The following is a 15,824-nucleotide window of genomic DNA, read 5'->3' as shown; positions in this document are numbered from 1 at the left end:
AAGAGAGAGAGAGAGAGAGAGAGAGAGGGGAAGTGGGACAGAGAGAGAGAGAGAAAGTTGGGGAGAGAGAGAGAAAGAGTGGGGGGGAAGGGGTACAGAGAGAGAGAGAGAGAGAGGGGAAGTGGGAGAGAGAGAGAGAGAGAGAGAGAGAGAGAGAGAGAGAGAGAGGGAGAAAGTTGGGGAGAGAGAGAAAGAGTATGGGGGAAGGGGTACAGAGAGAGAGAGAGAGAGAGAGAGAGAGAGAGAGAGAGAGAGAGAGAGAGAGGGGAAGTGAGACAGAGAGAGAGAGGGGAAGTGGGACAGACTGAAAAAGAAAGGGGGAGAGGGGATGAATAAAGGGGAGTATGAAGGAAGTTAAAGATTGAAAGGATGTGATGTTTTGACTTCCGGTACATTGATGTAGCAGGTGCTTCACATTCAGTCAGAGTACATCCAGTTCAACCAATAAGGACAGCATGTCCTGTGTCTGTAAGGCCAGGGGTCAAGGTGTGTTCTGGGAGCTGCTGCAATTTCTTCTGCCCTGGATAACCCCAACACACACATACACGTGCACACATACATATATACGCATGCAGACACACGCATGCTTTGTTTTGTCCCTTAATCCTCCTCTTTACAACGGTGGATGGAGACCAGAAAGAGGCGATAATGACTAGGGAGAGAGATCAGAGAGAGAGATCAGAGATCACAGACCAAAGACCAAAGAGAGACCAGAGAGAGACTGGAGTGTGTTTGATCATTATTGGAAAGCCTGGTGTGAATCTGATTTCCCTGAGAGAGATATTCAAAGATATTCAAAGCACAGAGATTTCACTGCTGCAGCCAGAAACCCTGGTTGTTGGAGTGAACCTAGACTTTATTATCCAACACTAGGCATTAGCACTGGGAGCTAATACAAGTCCTCAAGGTTACTCGTGTGTGGGAGTAGTTTGGTGGAGTGAGTGAGTGAATAAGTGAGTGAATGTTTTAGAGGTCGACCGATTATGATTTTTCAACGCAGATACAGATTATTGGAGGACCAAAAAAAAAGCCGATACCGATTAATCGGCCAATTTTATTTATTTATTTATTTATTTGTAATAATGACAATTACAACAATACCTAATGAACACTTATTTTAACTTAATATAATATATCAATAAAATCAATTTAGCCTCAAGTAAATAATGAAACATGTTCAATTTGGTTTAAATAATGCAAAAACAAAGTGTTGGAGAAGAAAGTAAAAGTGCAATATGTGCCATGTAAGAAAGCTAACGTTTAAGTTCCTTGCTCAGAACATGACTACATATGAAAGCTGGTGGTTCCTTTTAACATGAGTCTTCAATATTCCCAGGTAAGAAGTTTTAGGTTGTAGTTATTATAGGAATTATAGGACTATTTCCCTCTATACCATTTGTATTTCATTAACCTTTGACTATTGGATGTTCTTAGAGGTACTTTAGTATTGCAAGTGTAACAGTATAACTTCCGTCTCTCTCCTCGCTCCTCCCTGGGCCTGAACCAGCAACACAACGACAACAGCCACCATCGAAGCAGCGCTACCCATGCAGAGCAAGGGGAACAACTACTAGAAGGCTCAGAGCGAGTGACGTTTGAAACGCTATTAGCGCGCGCTAACTAGCTAGCCATTTCACTTCGGTTACACCAGCCTCATCTCAGGAGTTGATAGGCTTGAAGTCATAAACAGCTCAATGCTTGACGCACAACGAAGAGCTGCTGGCAAACGCACGAAAGTGCTGTTTGAATGACTGTTTACTCGCCTGCTTCTGCCTACCACCGCTCAGTCAGATACTTAGATACTTGTATGCTTTTATTCTCAGTCAGATTATATGCAACACAGGACACGCTAGATAATATCTAGTAATATCATCAACCATGTGTAGTTAACTAGTGGTTATGATTGATTGTTTTTTATAAGATAAGTTTAAAGCTAGCTAGCAACTTACCCTGGTAAGCTTACTGCATTCGCGTAACAGGCAGTCTCCTTGTGGAGTGCAACGAGAGAGAGGCAGGTCGTTATTGCATTGGACTAGTTAACTGTAAATTTGCAAGATTGGAACCAACGAGTTGACAAGGTGAAAATCTGTCGTTCTGCCCCTGAACAAGGCAGTTAACCCACCGTTCGTTCCTAGGCCGTCATTGAAAATAAGAATGTGTTCTTAACTGACTTGCCTAGTTAAATAAAGGTATAAAATAAAATAATAATAATAAAATAAAACAAAAAAATCGGCAAATCGGCGCCCAAGAATACCGATTTCCGATTATTATGAAAACTTGAAATCGGCCCTAATTAATCCGGCATTCCGATTAATCAGTCGACCTCTAGAATGTTTATTCGTTATGGAGAGAGGTAGCCAGCAGAGAAAGATGAAGGGTGTAGTATAGGGAGGATGAGTTTTAGGATGTCCCCTCATGCCCTGATCTTGACTTCCTCTGACATATCAGAAGCACTTCTCCACCCGGGTGGGCTTTTAGCTCGCAGCTGAGAGGTCATCTCCCCTCCCTTTCCCCCTCTTCTCTCCTTCCTCTACCCTACTCTCCTTCCTCTACCCTGCTCTCCTTCCTCTACCCTACTCTGCTTCCTCTACCCTGCTCTCCTTCCTCTACCCTGCTCTCCTTCCTCTACCCTGCTCTCCTTCCTCTACCCTACTCTCCTTCCTCTACCCTGCTCTCCTTCCTCTACCCTACTCTCCTACCTCAACCCTGCTCTCCTTCCTCTACCCTGCTCTCCTTCCTCTACCCCACTCTCCTTCCTCTACCCTGCTCTCCTTCCTCTACCCTACTCTCCTTCGTGTACCCTGCTCTCCTTCCTCTACCCTACTCTCCTTCCTCTACCCTGCTCTCCTTCCTCTACCCTGCTCTCCCTCCTCTACCCTGCTCTCCTTCCTCTACCCTACTCTCCTACCTCTACCCTGCTCTCCTTCCTCTACCCTGCTCTCCTTCCTCTACCCCACTCTCCTTCCTCTACCCTGCTCTCCTTCCTCTACCCTACTCTCCTTCGTGTACCCTGCTCCTCTTCCTCTACCCTACTCTCCTTCGTCTACCCTGCTCTCCTTCCTCTACCCTGCTCTCCTTCCTCTACCCTACTCTCCTTCCTCTACCCTACTCTCCTTCCTCTACCCTACTCTCCTACCTCTACCCTACTCTCCTCCTCTACCCTACTCTCCTACCTCTACCCTACTCTCCTCCTCTACCCTACTCTCCTCCTCTACCCTGCTCTCCTTCCTCTACCCTGCTCTCCTTCCTCTACCCTACTCTCCTCCTCTACCCTGCTCTCCTTCCTCTACCCTACTCTCCTCCTCTACCCTGCTCTCCTTCCTCTACCCTACTCTCCTACCTCTACCCTACTCTCCTTCCTCTACCCTACTCTCCATCCTTTCTCCTCTCGCTCTCCCTCTCTGCCTCAAGGCTCTTAGAGCTATTAACGTGAGTCTCTTACCTTGACCAAGAAGGTTGTGTGTGTGTGTGTGTGTGTGTGTGTGTGTGTGTGTGTGTGTGTGTGTGTGTGTGTGTGTGTGTGTGTGTGTGTGTGTGTGTGTGTGTGTGTGTGTGTGTGTGTGTGTGTGTGTGTGTGTGTGTGTGTGTGTGTGTGTGTGTGTGTGTGTGTGTGCGTGTGTGTGTGTGTGTGAATAGCGAACAGACATGACAGGGGTGCCAAAGTAATGATGAGAGCATTACTGGCATGGGAGTCAGTGATGCGTGCTGAAAACAGAGTGGGTGGTTGGATTAGCTAGGATGTGACAGTGTTAACATGCTATGGATAGATCAACATTAAGGGACAAATCCTGACTTCGAAAATGTCCATAAATGGAAGTTCCACATGTTGTGAGTAGGAACTTTTTGCCTAACAAAGATTGTCTTTCTGTCTCTCTCTCCTGCTGTCTCTCCCTCTCTCTCTGTCAGGCTGAGTTGGGTGTTCGGGGGGTGAGTAGGGAGCTTGTGGAGTCTGAGCTCAGCCTTTCCCAGGAGAAAGGGGCTCATCCTGTCCTCTCTCCTCACATCCTGGCTCACCCATCCTACCCCTTCAGCCTCACCCCCAGCTCTGTCATGCAGGACCGGCGACTACAGGGCCTCAGGTGAGCCACTCTATCATCCTCATCTTGTGAATGCCTACACACACACGCACGCACGCACGCACGCACGCACGCACACACACACACACACACACACACACACACACACACACACACACACAAACCCATCATATAAGTCTCTATACTTGCTTAAACCTTAAAACACATACACCTCCTTTAACTCCATGACAGCAGACTCCAATTTGCAATCTGATCCCCAACACCTCCCCCTCCTGTAGTCTACCTGGTCAGGTACAACCTGCAGTTCACTCAGGGGCGGTCCAAGAGGAGTACCTAAGAGGACTCCGCCCCTTCGCCACCTCAGATGACCTCCGCCTGCGCTCGCTGCCCCTGGGGCTCGACCCCACCACTGCTGCCCACGTTACTGCTGCTGCTGCCTACTACCACCCTGCCTACCTCCACCACCTACACAGGTCAGTCTATAGACCACCCTACCTATCCCCACCACCTACACAGGTCAGTCTAAAGACCACCCTGCCCACCCCCACCACCTACACAGGTCATTCTATAGACCACCCTGCCTACCTCCACCACCTACAAAGGTCAGTCTATAGACAACCCTGACTACCCCCACCTTCTACACAGTCAGTCTATGGACCACCCTGCCTACCTCCAAGACATACACAGGTCAATCGATACCACCCTGCCTACCTCCACCTACACAGGTCAGTCTATAGACTACCCTGCCTACACCAACTACACAGGTCAGTCTATAGACTACCCTGCCTACACCAACTACACAGGTCCGTCTATAGACTGCCCTGTCTACCTCCACCACCTACACAGGTACGTCTGTAGACTACCCTGTCTACCTTCACCACCTACACTACTCAGTCTATAGATCACCCTGCCTACAACCATCACCTACACAGGTCAGTCTAGAGACAACCCTGCCTATACCACCTACACAGGTCAGTCAATAGACCACCCTGCCTACCTCTACAACCTACATAGGTCAGTCTATAGAACCCTGTCTACCTCAACCACATACACAGGTCAGTCTAAAGACCAGCCTGCCTACCTCCACCACCTACACAACTCAGTCTATAGACCAGCCTGCCTACCTCCACCACCTACACAACTCAGTCTATAGACCAGCCTGCCTACCTCCACCACCTACACAACTCAGTCTATAGACCAGCCTGCCTACCTCCACCACCTACACAACTCAGTCTATAGACCAGCCTGCCTACCTCCACCACCTACACAACTCAGTCTATAGACCAGCCTGCCTACCTCCACCACAACTCAGTCTATAGACTATCCTGCCTACCTCCACCACCTACACAGGTCAGTTTACAGACAACCCTGCCAACCTCCACCACATACACAGCTCAGTCTATACCATCCTGGCTACCTCCAACACCTACACAGGTCAGTCTATAGACTACCCTGCCTACCTCGATCACCTACACAGGTCCGTCTATAGACCACCATACCTACCTCCACCACCTAAACAGGTCAGCCTATAGACCAGCATACCTACATCCACCACCTACACAGGTCAGTCTATAGACCACCCTGCCTACCTCAACCACCAACACAGGTCAGTCTATAGACAACCCTGCCAATACCCCCTACTCAGTTCACTCTATAGACTACAATGCCTACCTCCAAAAGTCAGTCTATATACCACCCTGCCTAACTCCACCGCCTACAAAATGCAGACTATAGACTACCCTGCCTACCGCAGCAGGTCAGTCTATAGACTACCCTGCCTACAACCACCTACACTGGTCAGTCTATAGACCATCCTGAACTACACCACCTACACAGGTCAGTCTATAGACCACTCTGCCTACCTCCACCACCTACACTAGTCAGTCTAAAGACCACCCTGCCTACCTCTACCACCTGAACAGGACAGTCTATAGACTAGCATACCTACATCCACCACCTACACAGGTCAGTTTATAGACCACCCTGCCTACATCAACCACCAACGAAGGTCTGTCGATAGACTACCCTGCCAACCTCCACCACATACACAACTCAGTTTATACCATCCTGCGTACCTCAAACACCTAAACAGGTCAGCCTATAGACCAGCATACCTACATCCACCACCTACACTGGTCAGTCTATAGACCACCCTGCCTACCTACACCAGCTATACAGGTACGTTTATAGACCACACTGCCTACATCACCTACTCAGGTCAGTCTATAGACAACCCTACCTATACCACCTACACAGGTCACTCTATAGACTGCCATGCCTACCTCCACAAGTCAGTCTATATACCACCCTGCCTAACTCCACCACCTACACATGTCAGTCTATAGACTATCCTGCCTACCTCAGCAGGTCAGTCTATAGACCACCCTGCCTACACCAGCTACACAGCTCAGTCTATAGACCACCATGCCTACCTCTACCACCTACACAGGCCAGTCTTTAGTCCACCCTGTCTCTACCACCTACACAGGACAGTCTATAGACCACCCTGTGTACATCATCTATACAGGTCAGTCTATAGATTACTCTACCTCCACCACCTACACAGGTCAGTCTATACCACCCTGCATACACCACCTACACAGGTCAGTCTATAGACCACCCTGTCTACCTCCACCACCTACACAGGTCAGTCTATAGACCACCCTGTCTACCTCCACCACTGACACAGGTCAGTCATTAGACCACCCTACCCACCTCAACCACCTACACAGGTCAGTCCATAGACAACCCTGCCTACCTCTACCCATACACGGTCAGTCTATACCACCCTGCCTATGTCCACCACCTACACATGTCAGTCTATAGACCATCCTTCCTAACTCCACCACCTACACAGGTCAGTCTATAGACAAGTCTGCCTACCTCCACCACATACACAAGTCAGTCTATAGTCCACCCTGCCTCTACCACCTACACATGTCAGTCTATAGACCACTCTGTCTACATCATCTACACATGTCAGTTTATAGACCACCCTGCCTGCCTCAACCACCTACACAGGTCATTCCATAGACCATCCTGCCTACCTCTACCACCTACACAGGTCAGTCTATAGACAACCCTGCCTACCTCTACCACATACACGGGTCAGTCTATACCACCCTGCCTATGTCCACCACCTACACACTTTATAGACTCCCATGCCTACCGCAATAGGTCAGTCTATCGACCACCCTGCCTACCTCTACCACATACACAGGCCAGTCTATAGACCAGTCTGCCTACCTCCACCACATACACAAGTCAGTCTATAGACCACTCTGTCTACATCATCTACACATGTCAGTTTATAGACCACCCTGCCTGCCTCAACCACCTACACAGGTCACTCTATAGACAACCCTGCCTACCTCCACCACCTACATAGGTCAGTCTATAGAACCCTGCCTACCTCAACCACATACATAGGTCAGTCTAAAGACCACCCTGCCTACCTCCACCACCTACACAGGTCAGTCTATAGACCACACTGGCTACCTCTACCATCTACAGTAGTCAGTATATATACCACCCTGCCTACCTCAATCACATACACAGGTCAGTCTGTAGACCACCCTGCCTTCCTCCACCACATACACAGGTCAGTCTATACCATCGTGCCTACCTCCACCACATACACAGGTCAGTCTATACCATCGTGCCTACCTCCACCACCTCCACAGATCAGTTTATAGACCACAATACCTACCTCTTCCACCTACAGAGGTCAGTATATAGACTACCCTGACATCTACACAGGACAGTCTATACATCATTCTGCCTACCTCAACCACCTACACAGGTCAATCTATAGACCACCCTGCCTACACAAGTCAGTCGATAGACTACCCTGCCTTCCTCCACCATCTACACAAGTCAGTCGATAGACTACCCTGCCTTCCTCCACTATCTACATAGGTCAGTCTATAGACCAACCTGGCTACCTCAAACACATATGCAGGCCAGTCTATAGACCACCCTGCCAACACCACCTACACAAGTCAGTCTATAGACTACCCTGCCTACCTCCACCATCTACGCAGGTCAGTCTATAGACCACCCTGTTTCCCTCCACAACCTCCACAGGTAAGTCTATATACCATCCTGCCTGCCTACACCACCTACACAGTCAGTCTACAGACCACCCTGCCTACTTCAGTCTGGCTCTGCAGTTATCAGAGTCAGTTTTTTGCAGATATGGAGACAGAGACCCATAGCCAGGCAGACAGGAAGATGAAAAGACAGACAGGGACACAGAGAGACAGACAGGGAGACGAGGTTTGCAGCAGCCTGTGTGTTTGTGTTTCCAGGATGAGATGTATAAACGCCACTGAACCCCAAAGTGTGCCTTATTGTAAAAAAAAATATAAGTTGAAAACATTGCTCCCTCTCTCTTTGACTCTTTCCCTCCTTTTCTTTTCTTTGTTTTCGTTTTCTCCCTCCTTCTTTTCCACTTGTCCCTGTGTGTTCCAGGATGGAGGAGTCTTTGTGTCTTTCTGCACTACGGTCTCAGTTCTACTCTGTACCAGCAGGGGGGGCCTTCCCTCACCTCCACCCCTCTGCCCTCCACATGCACCTGCCTGGGGCACGCTACCCTGGGGAGTTCAGCCACACACACAGTGCACTGGCTGAGAGGTACAGTAACACACACACACACGTATAAGACACACACACACACACCTGCACCTTCCCACACATCACATTGGCTGAAAGGTGTTACACTCATACATGCACACAAACACACACAGTTTTTACATGCACACAACACACACATCTCTCTGCAGGAAAGGCACAGGTTGCTGACTGTTATATTTTTAGAACACACCCCACCATGCTACCATACACACATCACAAACACACACCAATACACACATCAGTGTGTGTGTGTTAATCCTGTGGTTACCTATTAATTGTTCATCTGCTCTTGCTCACTCATGCTGTGTATGTCTAATATAGTGTGTGTGTGTGTGTGTGTGTGTGTGTGTGTGTGTGTGTGTGTGTGTGTGTGTGTGTGTGTGTGTGTGTGCGTGCGTGCGTGCGTGCGTGCGTGCGTGCGTGCGTGTGTGTGTGTGTATGCTTGGGCATGTGTGTGCATAGGTGTGTGTGTTAAACAGTGTGTGGTTAATCTGCCCCATGGTGGGTGTTGCATCTCTCACCCTCTCTCCCCTTTGTGTGTGTGTGTGTGTGTGTGTGTGTGTGTGTGTGTGTGTGTGTGTGTGTGTGTGTGTGTGTGTGTGTGTGTGTGTGTGTGTGTGTGTGTGTGTGTGTGTGTGTGTGTATTTTTTTACCTCCCCCACAGAATACAGATGGAGGAAGAGCTTCGCCAACGAGAGAGGGAGCGAGAGCGTGAACGAGAGAAACAGAGGGAGCATGAGCTTGAACGGGAGAGAGAGAGGGAGCGGGAGAGAGAAAGGGAGAGACAGATGGTGAGAGTGGTGAAGAGCCAGTACCTTGCTGGGCTGAAGGCTCTCACGGCTCTGCCGGAGGACAGGGTCAGACCTGGGGAGAGGCTGACACCTAACAGACTGGGTACGGTGTACACACACAGATACATACACACACACAGTATAGACGCAATACACACACATTGATTGGTTGATTTCCCGTTAATTATGGACCAGAAATTTCTCTTTTAAGTAGAGCCTGATTGCCATCAATATCATGCATTATAACAACCATAATGTATTTCAAAGTGTGTTCTTAAAATGAAATTAAGCATTCATTGTAATACCTCATCTATTTTCCCCAGGTAAGCCCACCCTCCCTGCCCTCCCATTACCTAAACCTCTACAGCCAGGCCTCCAGTCAGCCCCTCACCTCATGCCCAGCCTGGTGCCCTCTCAGATGGGGAACACACACACTGCCTCAGCCTCTTCCGGGGGGCTCCATGGAACACTGGTCTCTGCCATGATGCTCCAACAGGCCAATGGGGAGCAGCGCATGTTGGCACGTCAACGCCGGCAGGGGCAGGAGAGGGAGGTGTGGCCACCTGGGGAAGGGGTGGAGCCTAGGAGAGACAGCTACAGGTCAGTGTTTAATCAGACAAGGAACAAGCAGTAAGGTGGTGTTGACCTGGGTGTGTGCGTTTGTTTGATAACACTACAGTATCCGCCGAGTCATAATCTCTCTACTCTGCTGACATTTACTTTTAGATTGGCTGCATCATCAAGGTCAACTTTGATAAAACCCAGTGTGTGTTTGTGACTACATTGTGTTTGTTGTCTTCACAGATCCAACGCCAGCCAACGTGACACAGGCAACAGAGAATCTCAACCTCACCTGGGAGCCCCACCTCCACTCATCTCACCCAAACCTCACCTCCTCCCCCACCCCCCTGCCCCTTCCACCACCCTCTGGAACCCTGCCTCCCTCACTGAGACGCCCCCAGACCCCCGTTTCAGGTTCGACTCCCCTGTTCCTCCATCTCGCTCCCCTCCTGACCTGACCAGAGCCGAGCGGTCCCCCAGCTGGGAGAGGGGGGAGGATGGGCGCAGGAAGAGGGGGAAGGACGCAGAGAGGTTCTCGTCTGTCAGGGGACCCATTCTGCAGGAGCCTGGCCTCTGGGGCTGGGCTGAGCTTGAAAGATCCACTCACAGTCTCCACCACCACCACCATAACCACCACCATAACCACCTCCACCAGAGTGGTTCGCTGTCCGTTTCCTCCCCCAGCCCCAGCTCCAACCTGGGGGTCCAGCACCACGCCAGCTCCCCATCTCTCTCCATGGACCTCCAGAGGTCTGAACGGCCAGGCCAGGAGCCTCAGAACCCAGTGGTGTACGATGAGATCCTCCAGCAGCACCGCAGGCTGGTCAGCAAGCTGGACCTGGAGGAGAGCAGGAGGAGAGAGGCCAGGGAAGGAGGTAAAAAGAGAGGGGGCGGGATGTAAGAGAGGGGGAGGTGAGGAGAGGGGTTTTTCAGAGTGTATGAGACGAGATCTGGTGTGGTCTTTAACATAAATATTGTCGGTGCTCTCTCACCAGGGTATGACTATGATCTAGATGAGTGGTATGATGACAGTGATGAGGAGGAAGTGAGGGCCCACCTCAGAAGGGTAGCAGAGCAGCCCCCGTTAAAACTGGACACATCCTCAGAGGTAACTGCCATGCACGCACACTTAAGAATCGCCACGTCCTCTTACTATAACGTTGTGTGATTGTTCGTTCTCTGTAATCTGTTTTTTTGTAGAAGATGTGTTTCCTGCGTGTGTGTGGCCTGACCACGCTGGCCCATCGTGACCAGCTGCTTCATCAGAAGAGGAGGAAGAGGAGGAGGATGTTGAGAGAGCGCAGCATCTCCCCTCCAGCAGTACGAGGCAAGAGGAAGACCTCTCCGCCTCCTGTGGCACCCGCTCCCCCCCTTAGCACCACTCTCACCCCAGAGGAGATGAACTGCTCCCCTCACCTGGACGACAAGAAACACTTTCTCAACATGTTCAGCCTGTCCCATGTGACCAACCAGCAGAGGAGAGGTAACATACACTACACTAACCCCTATACACTACACCCTAGCTCTTATTCTCCAACCCCTAACCACTACACTCTAGTGTACTGTAATGCTATATCCCAGGGGTATTCAAATCTTGCTCGAAGAGGTCAAGAGTACCGCTGGTTTTCTTTTCTACCTGATAATTAATTGGTATCCCAGGTCTAAATCAGTCTCATTCTCACCCTCCCCCGTCCACCCCCGTCCCCCACACACCCCCTCTCTCTATAGATAAGGAGAAGATGGAAGGGTTGTTGAAGGCTATAAAGCTGAAGAGTGTAACGTTGGACACCATCAGATACAACCCATTACCCCTCTGTAGAAGCCCCCCTGTTTCCCCAACTGGTAAGACAAACACACACACACACACACACACACACACACACAAAGGGTAACACCCATGAGATCCTTATACTGCGTTTATGTTTATGTTATCAGGCGAATCAAACGGACTCCACTACCCAGACTCCCCAAGCCCCTCGCCCTCCTACCCCCACCACCCCAACAACCTCCACACAGACCCACTAAAACCATCCACCCCTCCACCCAGCCAACCGCCTCCCCTGGCCCCCGACCCCAACACGAAAGGACTGGGTGGAGGTCACCCAGCTAAGAGGCTCCAGTGCCTCCAGAATGGAGCAGGCCACCCTGGCCATCATCCTCAACAGAAGGTGCCCCTGGCTGTGCAGAACGGGCAGAACAAACCCTGGGAAAGATTCATCCCGAAGGACTTCCACCAGTCTGTGTTGCAGTCTACCCACAAGACACTGAGTGGCTCCACCTGCGTTCCAGAGTCCAGTATAAAGTCTGAGCCCTCAGTGCCCTACAACATCCCCCCACTGAAGAGACCAGCCCTCCTCAACACATCCCTATACCCCACCAACGGGCATCACCCTTACCCCTCTCCACCCCACCATGTACCCCTTGGCGTACGTGATGAGCTGTCAGAGGAAGAGGATGAGGAGGAGGAGGAGGGAGAAGCCCCTAGGAAGTGGAGGGGCATAGAGTCAGTCTTTGAGGCGTATCAGGAGTATGTGGATGGTGAGTTTACCTTTGGGCTTTATTTGGGATGAGTCAAATAAAAATACACCTGTTTCATCTACAAATATGTTTGTATTTTATGTTTTTGTCTCACTTGCTGTCTCTCCCCCCCCCCCACACTCACTTTCTCACCCTCTATGCCGCTCTCTCTATCGGTCTTCCTCTCTCTCCCTCTATGACCCCATGTCTCCCTTTACCCTCCTGTCGCTCTCTCTATATCTCTCTCTCTCAGAGCGGGGTATGGAGAGACAGGTTCTTCACAGTCAGTGCCGGAGGCTGGAGACTCAGAACTACACTCTCAGTCTGACAGCTGAACAACTCTCACACAGCATGGCGGTAAGAACCTCAAGGCCCATATATGCACAAAGTGTCCTCAAAGTCCACATATACACAGTGTCTCAGAGTAGGAGTGCTGATATAGGATCTGTCCATACAATCTTATTTATTATGATCTAAAAGTGGAAAGTAAAGCTTGATCAGCACTCTGACTGACAGTCTGTCTGTTTCTGTCTACACTGATGTGCTTTGTTCACCCCCACTCTCACTTTTAGTGACGCTCTCGCTCTTTATCTCTCTCTTGCTCCCATCCCTGTCTTTCTCTCTCTAGGAGCTGGTGAGTCAGAGACAGAGGGTGAGAGATGAGAGAGAGAGGCTGCAGGCTCAGCTGGAACACTTCAGGAAGTGTCTGACCATTCCCAACGTGCACTGGGGCAAGGGGCAGGTCAAAGGTCGCCCCTCCCCGGTGACCCCCTGTCCTGCTGCAGACCGACAGACAGACAGACAGACAGACCAACGACCGATGAACGATGGAGAGAGAGAAGACACTGAATTGGTTCCCAGTCAGAGGCAGAGGGGGAAGAGAGCGCTGGACTGGGAAGGAAGACAGGATGAAAGAAAGGGAGGAGGGAGAAAAGGAGGACAGGCCCTGTAACCTCACATGCCACTCTCCTAGACTTTGTATTGTAGTCAGACTCACCACTGGTGAAAGACTGGTAGTCTAAAAGCTAGAGGACATAGCTACATAAGGGTATGGCATAATATTGGGACACTTTTTAACCAATTGTAGACTTTGGGATGAATACAGTGAGCAGTCATATGTCCTCCCTTTTCCCTCTATGGTCTGGAAGGGTTTGGAAGCAACCAATAGCCAGCCAACCAACCACTGAACTGAAAGGACTTGAATCAGCCAAGATGCACTTAAAGACCTAGAAGAGCTACTAGTGATCATACTAGTGACAGTACTGTTGAAACTACCTAGAACTAAACACTGTGTTGTAGAGCTTTTACTATTCTGGAGCTTTTTTCACTTGGGTTCATGGACTAGCAAAAACACAGGTGTAGAATATTTAAGACAGTGTTTCTATAAGGAAATAACTGGAGGTTTTGAAATGTTTTTTGTTTTTTTAAATAAGGTTAAATAAATCTTTATAGGATTTAGAAGTCTCAGTTATGTTTTTAATAATTATGCCATTGATAATGTAAATAGCCTACCTATTAAGCCAGAATGTTGTATGTTTTTATTGTTTTAATTATTGTTATTTAAAAGCCTGCTTTAGAATAAACATTTGGGGTAAAAACAAGACGCTTGGAATAATTTTGTGCTGTTGCTGGCCAGTATGAAATATTTAAAGAGAAGTAAACATTTTAGAAGCGCTGTATGTTAAAGGTTCTCCATAAAAGTAGTGTACTATGTCATCACGTAATTGCCCTTGAGCCCTGCAGCTGTGCACAAAGACATGCACGTGCTTGGGCTTACTCTACAACCTCATTGGACAATGCCATGTCGATCTGATCCCGCCTCCCACTTTAAACATTTTATTGAGGTGAGAAAGAAATACCCTGGAGAAGGTCCTTGCGGTTCTGTCGCCCTAGGTGAGACCAAACAATGCTGCCCCCTACAAAACTAGAATAATCCCCGTAAGCAAAATGACATTGAAAATACGAATTTTCAAGACGTTGAAGTTAGGGTAAATGTAGGTTTTGAATGAAAAGTGAAAATTTATTTTTCGTATCTTTAAAACACATATTTTCCAGGATGTTGAAAAAGCGTATTTTCTGGACGTAGGAAAAATATGTACTTTCCGGACGTTGAAATCAGGTACATTTTTGGTTCTTAAATGAAAGTTGAAAATAAGTAATTTATAGACGTCTGTTTGGCTCAAATCAAGGCTGGTCCAGAAATCTATGTCTGTGGACGTTGAAATCAAATCTGAACCAAACATAGACATCTATGATTGCACCAAAAAAAGATGTCCAAAAGGCGTCGCCGTCGGTCATTGCTTACTGAGGTGTAGCCTACAGTGTTGTCTGAAATTTAATTTTATGAATGTCCATCTGTGGTAAACCTACCCTTAAAAAAAATCGAATGAAAAAAGACTTCCAAATGACGTTGGCTCGTGTTTACTGGGGTGTAGCCTACCATGTCAGCCAAAGTGGAATTTTATAAATGCCCATTCATGTGGTAGGCCCGCCGTTTGTAAAACAGGCCGATGCATTGGTTTAATTAGTTCTGATACCTGTGACTAATCAATTTGGATATTTAAGTTCTGTATATCAGCTAACCAACTTTATCAGGAGTTATCGTGAGCCTATTTGCAATGTGTTTACACAGCGGGAAAAGCAGAAGTATTTTCTTTTTCACTATGATCAGCTTTTCAAAAATGTAGATACAAACTTAAAAATACTGATCATGACAAAGGTGAAACTCCTGGACAACAGTTGTGATTGTCCATTCCATATTGTCCATTTTACTTTGTTTCACCTGTCCTTTTTTTAGAATGTGTTAACATGACAGCACATTTTATTAGCACCATTTAGGTTAGTTAGGGTATTTGATAGGAGAAACCGGCATGATGTAAAAAGTGTCCGTCTCATTACATTGTCATACATTTTATCTCCATTCTTTGGTCTACAGAAAATGCTACATACCCTATCTACCATATCCTGTATCTGCTACATGATTTATGTTAGATTCTTTTTTAACGGAACGTTGGTGTAGCGCCGCAGCAATGCATCTCTCCAACAGCACCCTGGAGAGGCACGCTGGGAAGGGACAAACAAAATATTTTGCGCCTTTGACAAAGTGGGCACTGCTTATCACAGGGCGGCATCAGATCACCTAAAAAGCCCATATGCCACTGGTTGAGATAAATTGTCATTGTTTTGGGGCAGAATTATGTGAGGTTTTATGTATTGTTGCCGCCCTCGTCAATCTTGCCTAATCCCGCCTAATGAGTGGACAGATGGCTGTACGCTGGAGGCG

The 15,824-nt window shown here is 48.5% G+C and overlaps 1 protein-coding gene across 2 annotated transcripts in view; it reads left to right on the top strand.

The window, feature by feature from the left end:
• Positions 1 to 14,142, top strand: part of LOC129866932 (genetic suppressor element 1-like) — a 37,170-nt gene extending 23,028 nt beyond the window's left edge. For both annotated transcript variants that reach the window (XM_055939978.1, XM_055939977.1), the window contains exons 4-15: positions 3,907 to 4,079; positions 4,316 to 4,510; positions 8,511 to 8,672; positions 9,337 to 9,566; positions 9,787 to 10,063; positions 10,268 to 10,899; positions 11,020 to 11,132; positions 11,225 to 11,507; positions 11,753 to 11,866; positions 11,960 to 12,562; positions 12,795 to 12,898; positions 13,170 to 14,142. In XM_055939978.1, the coding sequence (XP_055795953.1) occupies positions 3,907 to 4,079; positions 4,316 to 4,510; positions 8,511 to 8,672; positions 9,337 to 9,566; positions 9,787 to 10,063; positions 10,268 to 10,899; positions 11,020 to 11,132; positions 11,225 to 11,507; positions 11,753 to 11,866; positions 11,960 to 12,562; positions 12,795 to 12,898; positions 13,170 to 13,493 (3,210 nt within the window). In that variant the 3' untranslated portion in view covers positions 13,494 to 14,142. The remainder of the gene's footprint in view (positions 1 to 3,906; positions 4,080 to 4,315; positions 4,511 to 8,510; positions 8,673 to 9,336; positions 9,567 to 9,786; positions 10,064 to 10,267; positions 10,900 to 11,019; positions 11,133 to 11,224; positions 11,508 to 11,752; positions 11,867 to 11,959; positions 12,563 to 12,794; positions 12,899 to 13,169) is intronic.
• Positions 14,143 to 15,824: the final 1,682 nt, after the last annotated feature.

The sequence above is a fragment of the Salvelinus fontinalis genome, chromosome 12 (assembly GCF_029448725.1).
Source record: "Salvelinus fontinalis isolate EN_2023a chromosome 12, ASM2944872v1, whole genome shotgun sequence".
Classification (NCBI taxonomy): Eukaryota; Metazoa; Chordata; class Actinopteri; order Salmoniformes; family Salmonidae; genus Salvelinus; species Salvelinus fontinalis.
The sequence above is the reverse complement of the archived record's forward strand: the minus strand, read 5'-3'. Positions and strand labels throughout refer to the sequence as shown.